The 13,394-nt window shown below is 40.6% G+C and overlaps 2 protein-coding genes across 8 annotated transcripts; one reads left to right on the top strand and one right to left on the bottom strand.

The window, feature by feature from the left end:
• Positions 1-9: 9 nt before the first annotated feature.
• Positions 10-10,215, top strand: kel (Kell metallo-endopeptidase (Kell blood group)). Of its 7 annotated transcripts, none has more exons than XM_044033681.1 (18): positions 10-114; positions 4,415-4,667; positions 4,766-5,032; positions 5,126-5,247; positions 5,922-6,080; positions 6,768-6,839; positions 6,923-7,111; positions 7,190-7,350; positions 7,438-7,555; positions 7,649-7,744; positions 7,833-7,931; positions 8,018-8,089; positions 8,781-8,887; positions 8,959-9,048; positions 9,128-9,195; positions 9,308-9,468; positions 9,557-9,646; positions 9,723-10,215. In XM_044033681.1, exons 1-18 carry the CDS (start codon positions 70-72, stop codon positions 9,867-9,869), a joined length of 2,316 nt encoding a protein of 771 aa, XP_043889616.1. In that variant the 5' UTR covers positions 10-69; the 3' UTR covers positions 9,870-10,215. The 7 variants fall into 7 exon arrangements, with proteins under 7 accessions (XP_043889616.1, XP_043889618.1, XP_043889617.1 ...); XM_044033683.1 differs by lacking the exon at positions 10-114 and adding an exon at positions 121-211; XM_044033682.1 differs by lacking the exon at positions 10-114 and adding an exon at positions 220-626.
• A 136-nt stretch (positions 10,216-10,351) lies between these two features.
• Positions 10,352-13,019, bottom strand: emg1 (EMG1 N1-specific pseudouridine methyltransferase). The gene is made up of 5 exons (XM_044033690.1): positions 12,837-13,019; positions 12,547-12,648; positions 11,181-11,322; positions 10,861-11,066; positions 10,352-10,747 (listed from the first exon to the last, which is right to left on the bottom strand). The coding sequence occupies exons 1-5, from the start codon at positions 12,984-12,986 to the stop codon at positions 10,634-10,636; spliced, it is 714 nt and encodes a 237-aa protein (XP_043889625.1). The 5' UTR covers positions 12,987-13,019; the 3' UTR covers positions 10,352-10,633.
• Positions 13,020-13,394: the final 375 nt, after the last annotated feature.

The raw sequence follows: 13,394 nt of genomic DNA, 5'->3' as shown, positions 1-13,394 counted from the left end.
TTTCAAATCTTTAAATGTTTTTAGTCATGTTTATTTTTTTATGCCAGCAGGTTCGCTCCATGTGACATCATGAAACCTGTTTCCTCCCAGATTCTCAATGTGCTGCCTCTTAACGTGAGCATCAGAACGTAATAACTGCTCTATCAGTTGCGACCAGCCATGTGTTGCGCTGATAATGACGACAGCGTCCATGTGTGCGTCTGCTTCTAAGGTGTGTTTACTTTCCAGGAAGAAGTGCTTGCCTTCATTCAATGCAATTATGACAATGTGTAGGCAAAAGCAACGTGCCGGCCTTCCTGCTTTCTGTTCCCAAGCCTTTGCAAAAACTCAAAATACAAATCTTCATGTTGGTTTTCTTCACAAACCACAAAACATCCCCATGATTGTGAGGGAAATGAGACCATAGCCTTTGCTTCTCAGGGTCACATGTTGCTTGCAGACTTATTTTTATCAGTGTGGGATGAGGAGAGAGTGATAGAAAGAGATAGAGGCCTGAAATGACAGCTGTTTGACAGAGGGACAGCAGGAGGGGGTGCACGTGAGAGACGTCGCATTTAAAAGACAGAAGAAACCCAGAGCAGGACATCCATATGCTAAGAATGAGTGAAACTCCAATAGAGCTTGAGGTAAGCTATGCTTGCTATTTTGTTATGAAGCTGTGTTTGCCATGTTCACATGGTAACGAGGCTGATGTGGGTTTTAGTTGCTGGAAACTGGAGTGAAGCCATATAACTCCAGTTATGAGGTTTTCAAATGTGGGGTTACTGAGTGAGGTCTACACTGCTGAATAATGCTGGAAGCCAAAGGGCAAATAAAATGAGCTTGTGTTAATCAGCATTTTCCAGTAAATGTTTACAAAGTAGCATGAACATGCTGCTCATATTATAGTTGTTTTTCCGTAAATGCTTTGGTACATTTCTCAAATTATCACTAATATTTGCACAACAGCGTTTGCACTTCTTGAAATAATTAGTACAAACAACACCACACACAATGGAACATACAAGCAAACGTGTCCTCAAAGTGTGTGTCCTAATAGTCAAATACATTTCAAGGTGTTGTTGAAACAATATATTTTATCTTATGGGTTTTATTAAATATATCTTATGGCAGTGACGTCTGTCTGAAACACCGGAAACACCGGAAGTGTGTGTGTGAGAGAGATTGTGATTCTTATTTTTGTTCATTGCATGATATGAAGACAGTTGTGTTTTCGTGAACCACGGTAAAAATAGCTGCTGCAGTGCAGTCTCTAATGATGGATCCTGATAACCTCACTAACTAAATACAGGAATAAAAGTTGCTGTGTCATTTTCATGTAAACTATGGCTGGATTTTTAATGATAATGATGTACTGTATATCTCTTTCAACAGTTACACAGAGTAACTCATTGCTGTATGTGAGAGATTGATAACAAGGTATTGGACAGAATGCACATTTGTAATTTACTCTACTATAATTGTTGCTCTGTCAGCAGTGGTCCAGTTGAGGTCAGTTAAAATACTGTGATATGAATCATAACAGTATGTATACACTATCACAGCTCAGTGTTGGATTAGACACCTGTTCTCTGTTGATAAGATGCACCTCTATGTGATAAAGTGTGAAAATGGGCCCTCTGTCACCACTGTGATGTAGTCTATCAGTCCTTTGTGTGAATATACACTCACCAACCACTTTATTACGTACACAGGACACTTTATGAAGTGTCAGGAGAGTGTGTATACTTTAGAATGTTGAAGTCGTTGTTAAAAGTCCATTGTGTAACATGTAGGGGACATTATTATATATAAATGTAAACCCATTAGTAAAAAAACAAAAGAACATTTGGTTTTTAATGCCTCAGAGGAAGCATTGAACTTTAGACAAGAGCCTTTTACAGCAGGCCATATGGAAAAAAGCCATAGTGTGCATTTCATACAAAGAAAAACAACATCGTCTCTGGTGTGTGAAGGCCACTGACGCACATGGGACTGGGAGGGGTGAGCAGAGGAGTCCTTGCAGTCTCACCACACTGGACCTTTAACTCTTCTGAAATTGTTGTGGGTCCACTCTGCACCTTTGTGCGGTTTATCAATTATGATATTTGGGTCCTAGGAAAGGTGTTACCAGATGATTAATAGGTTAGGAGGAAGAGGAAAACGCTCAGTTACACAAACTGTTTATCCTAAAATGTTTGAAAAGAACACTGTGATTAAATAGTTCATAGACATCATGCAACTTGTGAAGAGGAGTTAGTGGTGAACATTGTTTAGGGTTGCAACTAGTAAAATGTCTTCTTTGGGCTTCTCCCTGTTGGTCCCTGTGTCCTCTCCCTTGTGTCCTCTTCTGTTACGCTAACTGTCCTCATGTCCTCCTTCATTCTGTGGTCTTTGTATTTTCTTGTTGCCTGGCAGCTCCACCTTCAACATCCTTTGTCCAATATAATCCTAAACTGATCAACCTGAGGTGTCCCTTGAAAATGCTTGTTTCTAATCCTGTCCATCCTGGTCACTCCCAACGAAAATCTCAGCATCTTCAGCTCTGCCTCCTGCATCACTGTCTCAAAGCCACTCCCCCCTGCCTACAATCTCTTCTTCCCCTCTCTTGTGCACTGTCCATTGCTTTGGATGGTTTAAACTCATCCACTTTCTCTACTCTCTACTCCTTGCATCTTCACCATACCACCTGTCCCACTTTTATTAAGTCTGACTTGCTCCGTCTAAGCTTCATTCCTTTCCAGTATTCATCTCCACCTCTCACTCACTACAGATGACAATACAGTATAATCTGCAAACAACATAGTCCTGTCTGACTTCATCTGTCAGAAGAATATAAAAGACATTTTGCAAACATTTTGGCACCATTGTTGTATCTAGTTTTTAGGATTTGGTTTAATTTAATTTATTTTATTTATTCTATTCTATCCCCTCTTTATTATTATGTATTATGTTTCTCTAATTTCTGCTAGTTTATTTTGTTGATGTAATTTTACATTTATTTGCAGAAAAGTGGTAAATGTCATTCATTTAACGTTACTTCCTTACTTTCTTTCAACAACTAACACAGCATTGGGGCTAGCAATGGTCTGAATGGAGGTAAACTGCATTTATTTCTCTTACAATGTTAAACACGTCCTCAACAAGTGGTTAAAGCACTATGTTTTTCCACATCTTACTTTTATTCTGTTTTTAAATTTGTATTACCTAAACCTTACACAAGTAAGAGAGTTTGACTCTAATTTATGCTAGTTTATTTTGTTGATCTTCTTTAATTTTACATAATAACCTATTATTACCTCTATGGACGTGTTTAACATTATTAAAAAAAAGTGTCTTTTATATTCTTCTTCTGTCAAGCGGCACAGAGCTGACCCCAGATGTAGTCCCACCTTCAACTTGAATCCACCCATCACTCCAACTGCACACCTTACCACTGTCTCACTCATACAGTACGTCTACATCTAGAGTCACAAAGATACAGTGCTAGTCATCCAGACCTTCTCTACACTTCTCCATGAACACTCTCAGAGCCAACATCTCATCTTTGGTGCTCTTTCTTGGCATGAACCCATACTGCTGCTCGCGGAGCGTCACTACTTTCCTTAAACAAGCTTCAGCAAGTTGTGTTGTATTTTGTTAAACAATCTGCTCCAAATGTCCACTGCTGTCTCTCCAAGACATGTCCATATTTCCACAGGTATGACATCTACCTTCTTCCCACTTGTCATCCTCTTCATAACTGCCCTCACTTCCTCCTTACTAACCCTCTGAGACATTATCTGTCCTCCCCTCTCTCTCGCTCCCATTTTCCTCATTCATCAGGTCCTCAAAATACAAATTTTCTTAGCACACTCATTACCATCTCTGCACATTCTTTCCAGCTCTGTCTCTGTGTCTTGCCAATCCATCCAAGTCCTCTCCTTCTTTAGTGACCAGCCTCTCATAAACCTCACTATAAGCCTTTTCCGTTGCCACCTCACACAGTTAGACTCCTGCCAACTTAATCTGCCTTGCTGCCCCTCTTTCCACCATTTTATCGTTAGCTCCGCCTTGACATGCTTCTTTTTCTCAGTTTCCAATTCACTTGCTTCCTCTTCTTGGTTTCCTTCTTGGTTTTTCTTAGATTGCAACTACTTTGATGAAGGCCATCAGCTTCACACAGCTCTCAGAGTTTCTCAGTATGTTTGTGTGTTTAGATCTTGTGTCACCTGCTCTGCATATTTGGAAGTGATTTGTTTCGTGTCAGGAGAGATGGAGGTAACCGCAACAGTGCACTAGTATAGTGAAGCGACTACAAACAACAACATCAACAACAAATATGAATGTAGTTTCAAGTATATTTGTTTTAAAATATTCAATTTCTACCATAAAAATAGTTAAATGTGAATACCATGTGGTATATTATATTGTTTTAACACTCGCTCTCTTCCAGCCTCAGCTGTCAATCCAACCACCATTCCAGCCAGAAGTTGGGAAGAGGCTGAAGCCTCCTCCTCTGTTACTGACTGACACTGAGCAACAAACACAGATTGAGCGTGAGACACACCAGCACCAAGCAAAACCACTGTGGATAAAACATCGAAAGCTGCTTCTCCTCTTGCTGGGGTTCTCCTTGTGTGCTGCCTTCGTAGGATGCATTTACATTATCTCTCGGAATCCTCAAAGCAAAAATCCGACAGGCCCTGGTAAGTCTCCACAGAGAGATGATGATGTAGCCCAATAATCAAGTAAAATGAACAACTTAAGAAACATTTTGTCTAACTTGTCTCACTCTTTCCCATAGTGACATGTGTTTCCCCAGCCTGTCAGCAGGCCTCGGCCCGTCTGTCCATGTCCGCTGACCCCTTCACGAAGCCATGCGACTACTTCTTGTTCACATGTGGATCTGACACCTTCACACCAGAGAGCAGGGGGAGACGAATGGTGACGGACATTCCCGGATCTCCATGGAACTGGGATGGGACCACAGAGAGAGAAAACACAGAAGTGAGAGAGGAAAAAATACTGGACAGGGAAATGGAGCTGCTGCAGTATCTGAGGGAGATTCTGGGTAAGAGAAATAATGACCTCTAACCTACACCACTCTGAGCAGTACTGCAGGTCAATAAAGGGTGTGTTTATGATATGAACTGTGTTTTCACAGAATCCCGTGATATCAATAATAGTTCAGCTGTGCAGAAGACCAGAACATTCTACCATTCCTGTTTGGACACAAGCTCTATAGAGACTGCTGGTGTGGCACCATTCCTCAAGCTCATCCAGAAAGTACGACTTTCATATACTATACAACCATACTATATAAAAGCTTGTTGAATCTTCTTGAATTATATATATATCATTTTCATCCAACAGTCAGTGAAAAATTGTGACAAATAAGAATTATTATATAATATTATAGTATTGGTCAAGTGTTTGTGTTTATTATGTATTTAAAGTCTTGATTAGTGGAGCATGGATCACTTCTATATCACTCGTTTCACTTTGTTTTATAATTATTTTATTCTATGTCTAATGTCAGGTCCAGTGTTGGGCAGTTTGCTATACTTAGAAATAATATTATTGCAATATTATTACCCCTTAATGAGTAGTCTAAGAAACTACAAAGCAGTTATAAAATTATTTTTTACTGCTTTACTAGAATTGGTTTATGTCCTTTATATATGTTCTTCAATGTTTGATTGTATTTACAAAAGCAATATTGTAATATAACTTTCGATACAAGAAATACATAAAGTAATTTAATTACTTTTCAACTAAAAAGTCATATTTAATAAGTAACTTATTGCTGATAAAGATGTGTCTGTTTTAAAACTGCAAAACAAATCTACCTGTGGGTACAAATACAGGGGCTTGGGAGTAACAACTCTGTGTGTGTGTGTGTGTGTGTGTGTGTGTGTGTGTGTGTGTGTGTGTGTGTGTGTGTGTGTGTGTGTGTGCAGCTGGGGGGTTGGGCAGTATCAGGCCCGTGGAATAGGACTGATTTTAACTCCACACTGAGCACGCTGATGAGAGATTACGCTACCTTTCCATTCTTCAACATCCATGTGGGGAAAGACCCAAAAGAGGCTGCCCGTGGAAAGACCAAGCAATACATACAGGCCAGTATGCATTAAGACTAATTGTAAGTACTAATAATGTGTGTTTGGGAGGAATGCTGCAACAGCAGAGAAGGCTTTGTGTCATTATTTAAAGTAGATCCTGTATATGTACGATGTATATATACAGTATTTAAATTAGTTTCTGCAGTCCCACATTGTACAGCACGGTTGCCAAAGTTTCTACGTATGTATACATAACTATTTGGTTCATTTGAGTGTGTCAGCAACCGGTGGAGATTGAGAGTGAAAGTGTGTCTGTCTGGTAGAATTTTATTCATACTGGTATATCTGTCTATAACTTCCCTGCACTTTCAGGTGTCTATATTTTAACACGTCTCTAATGCAGAACCTAATTTTTCTTCTCCCCTGGTTGAGACATTTTTGAGAGGGGTAATGGGGCTTTTTAGGTTTGGAAATGTTCAGCATTTTCGACGCATAGCTGCAGCTCGCTGTGTAAGGGTTAGGGTAAGTAGGTTGTAGTTGGGTAAGTAGGTTGTAAGTAGGGTAGGTTGTAAGTGTCCTGTGTGTTGAAGTGCTCCGAGCTGTGTTATTGGGTGGATGGCAGGTGGTTGCATAGCAGTCCAAAACACTGAAACTAAACACAAACTGCACAATTGTAGATTTAATGTGATACATTTCTTATATGTCGCCCCCAAGTCTGTACTCAAGTCTCCTCTTTGTCAATAGATTGATCAGCCGGACCTGTTGATCCCGATTGAATGGAACAACAAGACGCAGAAGTCTCGTGCTAAATCTGAGGTTAATGTCCAAGCTCTTACTGACTACTAAAATCTTTTGATGAAGGCAACGTTCATTTATCCCATGTCTTATTTTCAATCCAGACACTGCGTCCCTTCTTAGCATTGTGTCAGAGGTACCTGGCTTTACTGGGTGCTCCTCCCAGCAGCAGCATTATGCATGTGGGCACATTCATGTCTCTGTCCTCTGAGCTCGCCGTGGCTGCTATGCCTCTGCAGCATCGTCTTTCTCAAGGCCAGCTGTATCAGCGTATGTCCATCAGGGAGCTACAGGTACAAGAGGCTGGGAAACTCTACTCTGTCTGAATCCACTTAATGAACTGATTTCTTTTTACGTCAATGCTCCCACAGGTCCAGGCGCCTGCCATTGATTGGTTGGGTTGTCTGCAGGCTGTTTTCCAACCACTGCCCCTAGAAGAAAATGATCACATCCTTGTGCACAACCTACCTTACATAGTGCACATGTCCACCATCATTGGAAAATGGCAGAACAAGCACGAGCTGAGCAACACGTAGGTAACAGGGAGCTCAAAGATGCAAAAGAACCTTTACTTTGTTGTCTTTTTGACCCCATTGCTGACTCATTTGATTCCACACAGTGGTCCCCTTCAAACCTATATGGTCCTGAATCTGCTGAACACCCTGATGCCTGCCTTGGACTCCAGATTCTCTGAAACTGCAGCAACTTTATCCGAGGTTGTGGATAAAAGTGATGGGGTGAGTCAGTCAACACAATGAACCATAGCACAGGTGTTTGTTTTACGAATCGTTTTGTCTAAGTCATGTCTTCTTTGTGGACCGACTCACCAGGTAGCTCCTCGCTGGAAACGCTGTGTGTTGGAGACAGAGAGAGGGTTTGACTCAGTCCTTACACACCTTCTCAGTGAGAGGACATCACACAAAGAGGTGAGGAGAGAATGTGGTGATTTAGAACATGATGAATGCAGTAGTGATGCTGAGAAACAGTTTAATCTGGAGTTTTATCGTTCAACAGGCTGAGGAAATTATTCATAATATCATGTCCACCTTCAAGTCTCAATTACACAAACTTAAGTGGACGAATCAGACGTCTCTCCAGACTGTTATGAAAAAGGTACCGCATAAAGCAAGAATTGATATTGTTCATGTACTTTGAACTGTGTTATGAAACATTTATGATATCATTTGTCTGCTGTCCAGGTTCAGTCTTTAATTCCAAGGACCACGCGTGAGATCTCTAGTGAAGCTGAGCTTGATCTGCTTTTTTCTACGGTACATGACACCATGACATTACAACAGATGGATTTGGTTTTGAAGATATTACACTGAATGCAATACAGCTGTGTACATTAAAGGGATAGTTGAGGTTTTCTGAGGTATGGTTGCACACGGTGTTGACATGTAATAAACACTGACCACCAACGCGAGAGTGCTACCATTTCCATGAATCGGCCTGGGATCTGGACGCCTGGACGCCTGGACACCACCTTTGCAGGCTGTAAACTTAAACCTGTTAACTGTACTCTACTCGCACCAACGTACACAGAAAATCAGCAATGAATGCTGCCTCCATTAAAACATTGGAGTTTAAAAAAAAACAAACAAAAAACAGTTTCCCTAGTGTGGGAGAATTACAGGTTTACAAAGTTCAGTTTCCAGGTGGAAAGGTTTAACAATGAGATAAAGCAGCAAACATATTTTAAGATATCACAGACGTTTTATTAGGTGAGCCTACATCTGTTTTTCTTTAAATCCCTGCTGGCATGAAAGCAGTGCTGCCCTCAGAAACATGATACGGAAGTCACTGTGTCAAAGTATACAACCATACTTCAAAGAGCCTGAACTCTCCCTTTAATATCTTACTATTCTTTTAGATGTACATGAGGGACACCAAGTATTTGGACTTCCTCTGCGACTGAAAAACAAAACGTGAATGACGTTGACTTAACTCGTGTGTTTCCAGGTGTCAGTGAGCTCTCACAGCTTCTTCTCCAACTACGTCCAGCTGCTGTCCTTGTGGCAAAAGAGACGCAGAAAACTCTTGAGTGAGCAAACCACGCCGGTTAATAGGTGAGTGTTGTTTAAAATGAAATAGGCAACAATATCCAAACATTTGTTTAATGTTTGCTCATCTCTTCCAGTCTGTCTGTCACTCCCCTTCTCCTGGGTAACGAGCTCCTCTTTCCCATGGGAATGTTTATCCCACCTGTCTTCCATCCAACCTATCCCAGGTAAAGAAATGGCCGGTTTTAAAAGCACTATATTAAAATGAATATAATCATTTATATTGATGATTTCTTTGACAAACAGGGCGATGAACTATGGTGTAGTGGGTTTCCTTATCGCCAAAGATATTCTCCACTTGCTTTTGCCCGACAGTAAGAGAAGCTCACATTTGTTGTCTGATTGCAGTGTTTCTGAAATATACACATTGATATACTGTTGCCTGCGCTGTGACGTGTGTGTGTGTGTGTGTGTCATGTGTTGTAGTTCACTCTCAGAGTGAGACGGTGCATGCTGTGGGGGAATGCGTGTGGACTCACTATCTCACAGTGACAGAAAATGTGACAAGAGGTGGAGTGTTGTCTCTCTCTGTAGCGGAGCGGCAGGAGGTGTGGGTGCAGTATTCTGCACTGCAGATAGCACTGCAGGTGAGAAACCATCTCCAGTCTGTGTGTGTGTGTGTGTCGACAACAGTAAGCTCACAAATTCATATTTTGTCCATTCTGGACCATTTAGGCTTATCACCAGAGTCTACAGACACGTCCGAGGGACACGTTCATCTTGGGTTTCTCACACACTCACCTGTTCCTCTCTTCTTTTTCTCAGGTAATTATTCTTTTTATCTTTTTTAAATTCTTGCTTCCTATCACCCCCCTCATCTTTGAATCGAACCTTCCCCCAGGTTAATTGTGACATTGACCTCTACCATGAGTTCATGCCCTTGGAGCCCTCCTTCTTGGTCACAGTCATTTGTGCCACACCTCACCTGTGTCCTACAAGCCTCTGGTGTCCCAGTAAAACCCAGCAACCTTTCCTACAAACATGCTGAAGACACTTTGTTTTTTTTAAAGTTAGAATTGTCTGACAAAATACTGACATCCATGTGTTGCTGTATAAATAAGCCAAGCTCACAGTGGATGTTGGTGAACTGTTGAAAGGATGAATGTTTATCTACTGGTTGTACAAACCCAGAACCACTGGCATTCTTCTGTATAAGCCTTGATTGTTTTAAAGATGTGTTAGCATGTTTTGTCCTTTGCACAAGCTGTTTAGTATTCATGTAAATAATGATTGAAAAGGACTTTTGAGATTTCTGTACAGAATTGCATCAGTGTGTAAGGAACAGATTACTGTTGTGTCTGCTTGTGAAACCAGTAAATCAAATGTATTTGTAATCACGTTGTTTTGTTCAGTTGTTACCAGTTTATGTGAAAGACATTTCACTATTTTTCTTTGTTTTATGCTCAGATTAAGTCGGGGAATCCTTTTTTTCCCCCACGGTATAATAGCATATTCTTACATCACAAATGATCAAGTGGTAAATGTTTTAATGGAAGTGTATTACGATCCATAGCTTCAGGAATTGGTTGCAACATTTGGTTATGGTACAAAAACATGGAAAGGGAAAATTTGGTAAGAAAATGAACGTATAGTCCACATGGTGGCTCATATACACTGAGCCAAATACATGTCTACGCTCGTCCATATAGTCCACGGAAAAACAGACATGTGACGCAATCTTTCTCCATCATATCCACGACGAGTCCACTGAAAAAGTGTCCATGTAGTCCCAACACAAGTCCATTCATCTGGTCACAGGACACCCCACACCTCCTCAAAGGCAGAGCACATCTTGGCACAGGTAAGCGCCGCAGAGAGCGGGTAGTTACTGATTGACACCGTCTTTTCTGTGTAGTCCACATTCACCTAAAAAAACAAACAAACAAAAAACCCCAGAAAAGATCAGTCACCAACACTGCATTTAAAAAAAAAAATGCCATGAATCAGCCGCCATGTAAAATGTAAGCGCTGTTTCTCACCGCTCCATGTGCAAATGCTCCAATCACCACTGCAGCTGGTCCTTCTGGCACCACAGTCCGGGGACAGACAGCCTCTCCTGCAGAGAAGGAGGTGCTGATGCGAGGGCATCCGGGAGGCAGGTGGTCGGACACCGGGTTTTTAATCATCCTCAGAAGCTTCTGTGGACCATCAGCAGCTCTGACACTCAGCTTGTGCAGCAGCTGAACTGGGATGACGAGAAAAAGAGGAAAGTAAGTAACAACATGTCTAAGACTGATTGCCTACATATCAAAATATGTGCTTTATACACAATAAAGACACAACTGAGGTGGTATTTTACCCATAAGGCCACAGAAGCGGGGGAAGGTCCTTGGTATACGGGTCTGTGGGTTGATCTCGATTAAGGCGTTTTTCTCTGTGTGGATGTAAACCTGCAGCAGGCCTGCACGATTCAGTGGACTGTCCATCAACATCAGCAGACACTGCACAAGGCAAATAATATCACTATCATTATTATTCAGGAAATGTGTTATTAGTAAGAGCCAAAAAGGAAAAAGTATCCACTACAACTACCGCACATAAATAATGCTACACAAGTGAGTGTGCAGTAACACACTGATACAACATACATCACTGTGGGGCTGCAACGATGGGGCTTGAAATAGTTAGTTTGCCTGTATGAACAGTAATACTAAGATATAAATATTATATTAATAACCTGTATAAAATATTTTACCTACATTTTTGGACTGTCATGCTTTATAGATGAGTTTACAAATCAGTAATTACTAATCTTATGACTTTAATTCACCAGTGCATACCAATTTTGTACCAATATAATTAAAGCTGATAAAACCCATAACACAATATCATCCTGTAATAGTGAACTTGGTTATTAACAATTTCAAAATGAGAATAATAAATACAATTAACCCTACATTGCTCACCGTGTGTGTGTGAGTGTAATATAGTCACACAGGCATATAAATATAATTATATGGCTGAGCTTGAGACACTGTAACGTGAATGGTAGATTTCACAGTTGAAACATTAAGCTGTCAGTGCCCTCTAGTGGCCAAACTTTGTAATAGAAATAGTGTCTCTAAATTACTTCAAAATAGTACACTACACTGTTTTGCTTTTTCCTTCTTTTATCTTAAAAAATATCCACACAGCTGACATGGTTACTATGACAACAGTAGCATCTTTATTTACTGTGTTTAGGGAAGCATTTGCATGATTGCATTTTTGCATGATCCAAGACTTTGTGCTGGGTTCGAGCTATGTGGGAGCCAATGGGAGCTGAGCTCCTATAAAGAGTGTTTGAGCTCGCATGAAGGTAGTAAAACTGTCCATCTGTGGGGGGGGTTTTGGGGGTATTATATGGTGCGTGGGTGTGCGCTGTCATACTGTCTCATTGCATATGTCATTTAAATAATTGTTGCAGTCTACATGATATCATTTTGCAAGTAGTGGACTGTTTGTGTGTTATTTTATTTTGATGTCAGTTATTAGAGACCCCCACAAAGTTGAGATTATAGCTCAAACGCTGACTTTGTGATATAGAGGTTTTCCCCCTTCAAAATAATAAGAAAAACTCTCACCTTTGCCTTTTTTAACCAACCAATAAAACAAAGTTAAATAAATAAGTTAAAAAATGGATTCTAAAAAGTTGCATTGACAAAATGCAACACATAAGTGAGTACCTGATGTGTGATGTCTGGTCTTATGTGTCCTGGATTTCTTCCACTTTTGACGATCATATTTTTGTGCTGGTCACAGTTTAACAGCTCAAAGGTTTTTCCAACCTGGAAAAACAAAACAAATCAATCAATTCACTTGATTCCACAAACATAAACCAATACCAATGTGTTTATAGAGACACATGTATGAAGTTGACTTTAAAAGTATTTCCGTATATCAAATATATGGTGTTTTTGTACGTATGGCGTCATTGGTTCCAGTAGTTATGACAACAACACAGTGAAACCTTTACCTTGACCGTCTCTAACGAGGCTCCCTCCAGAATAACCACCAGTCTCCTCTCTGCCATGCGCGCGTGCAGGCTGCGCATATACTTCACAGGTTTAGGTTCATATTCATCCAAATGTTCCAAGCCACGCTTGTTCTCACCTGCTTCCGCCATGTTGCTTTCTACGAGACTGTCGCAGGCGGTGTGCGTCAGAGCAGACGTGCGCGTTCACGAGTGGATACTCGTAAACGCATAAACGTTTTTATGTTTTCAGTTTGCTTATCATTGTTATTATTTTGAAAACAGAAATAAAGTGTTGTTGAAAATTAGTTATCCATCTCTCCTTCTGGAAACTAGGGTTAACGTATGTGACACTCGTTGATCTGTGGTCAAACCGTTTGACGCTAAAATTCAACGCCCTCCTTACAAAGGCTGTTACGGTAAAAGGCCTGCGAACCAAAGAATCAAGCTGATTTGTAAGTATATCTACATCCGTTTTTCAAAATAAATAGATGTCATAGATGTCCTGAACACAACTGTGTCTTGTCCAGAATTTATGGAAAGCTTTGATTGTATTACATC

Source organism: Solea senegalensis, linkage group LG9 (genome assembly GCF_019176455.1).
Source record: "Solea senegalensis isolate Sse05_10M linkage group LG9, IFAPA_SoseM_1, whole genome shotgun sequence".
NCBI classification, from domain to species: domain Eukaryota; kingdom Metazoa; phylum Chordata; class Actinopteri; order Pleuronectiformes; family Soleidae; genus Solea; species Solea senegalensis.
The sequence above is the reverse complement of the archived record's forward strand: the minus strand, read 5'-3'. Positions and strand labels throughout refer to the sequence as shown.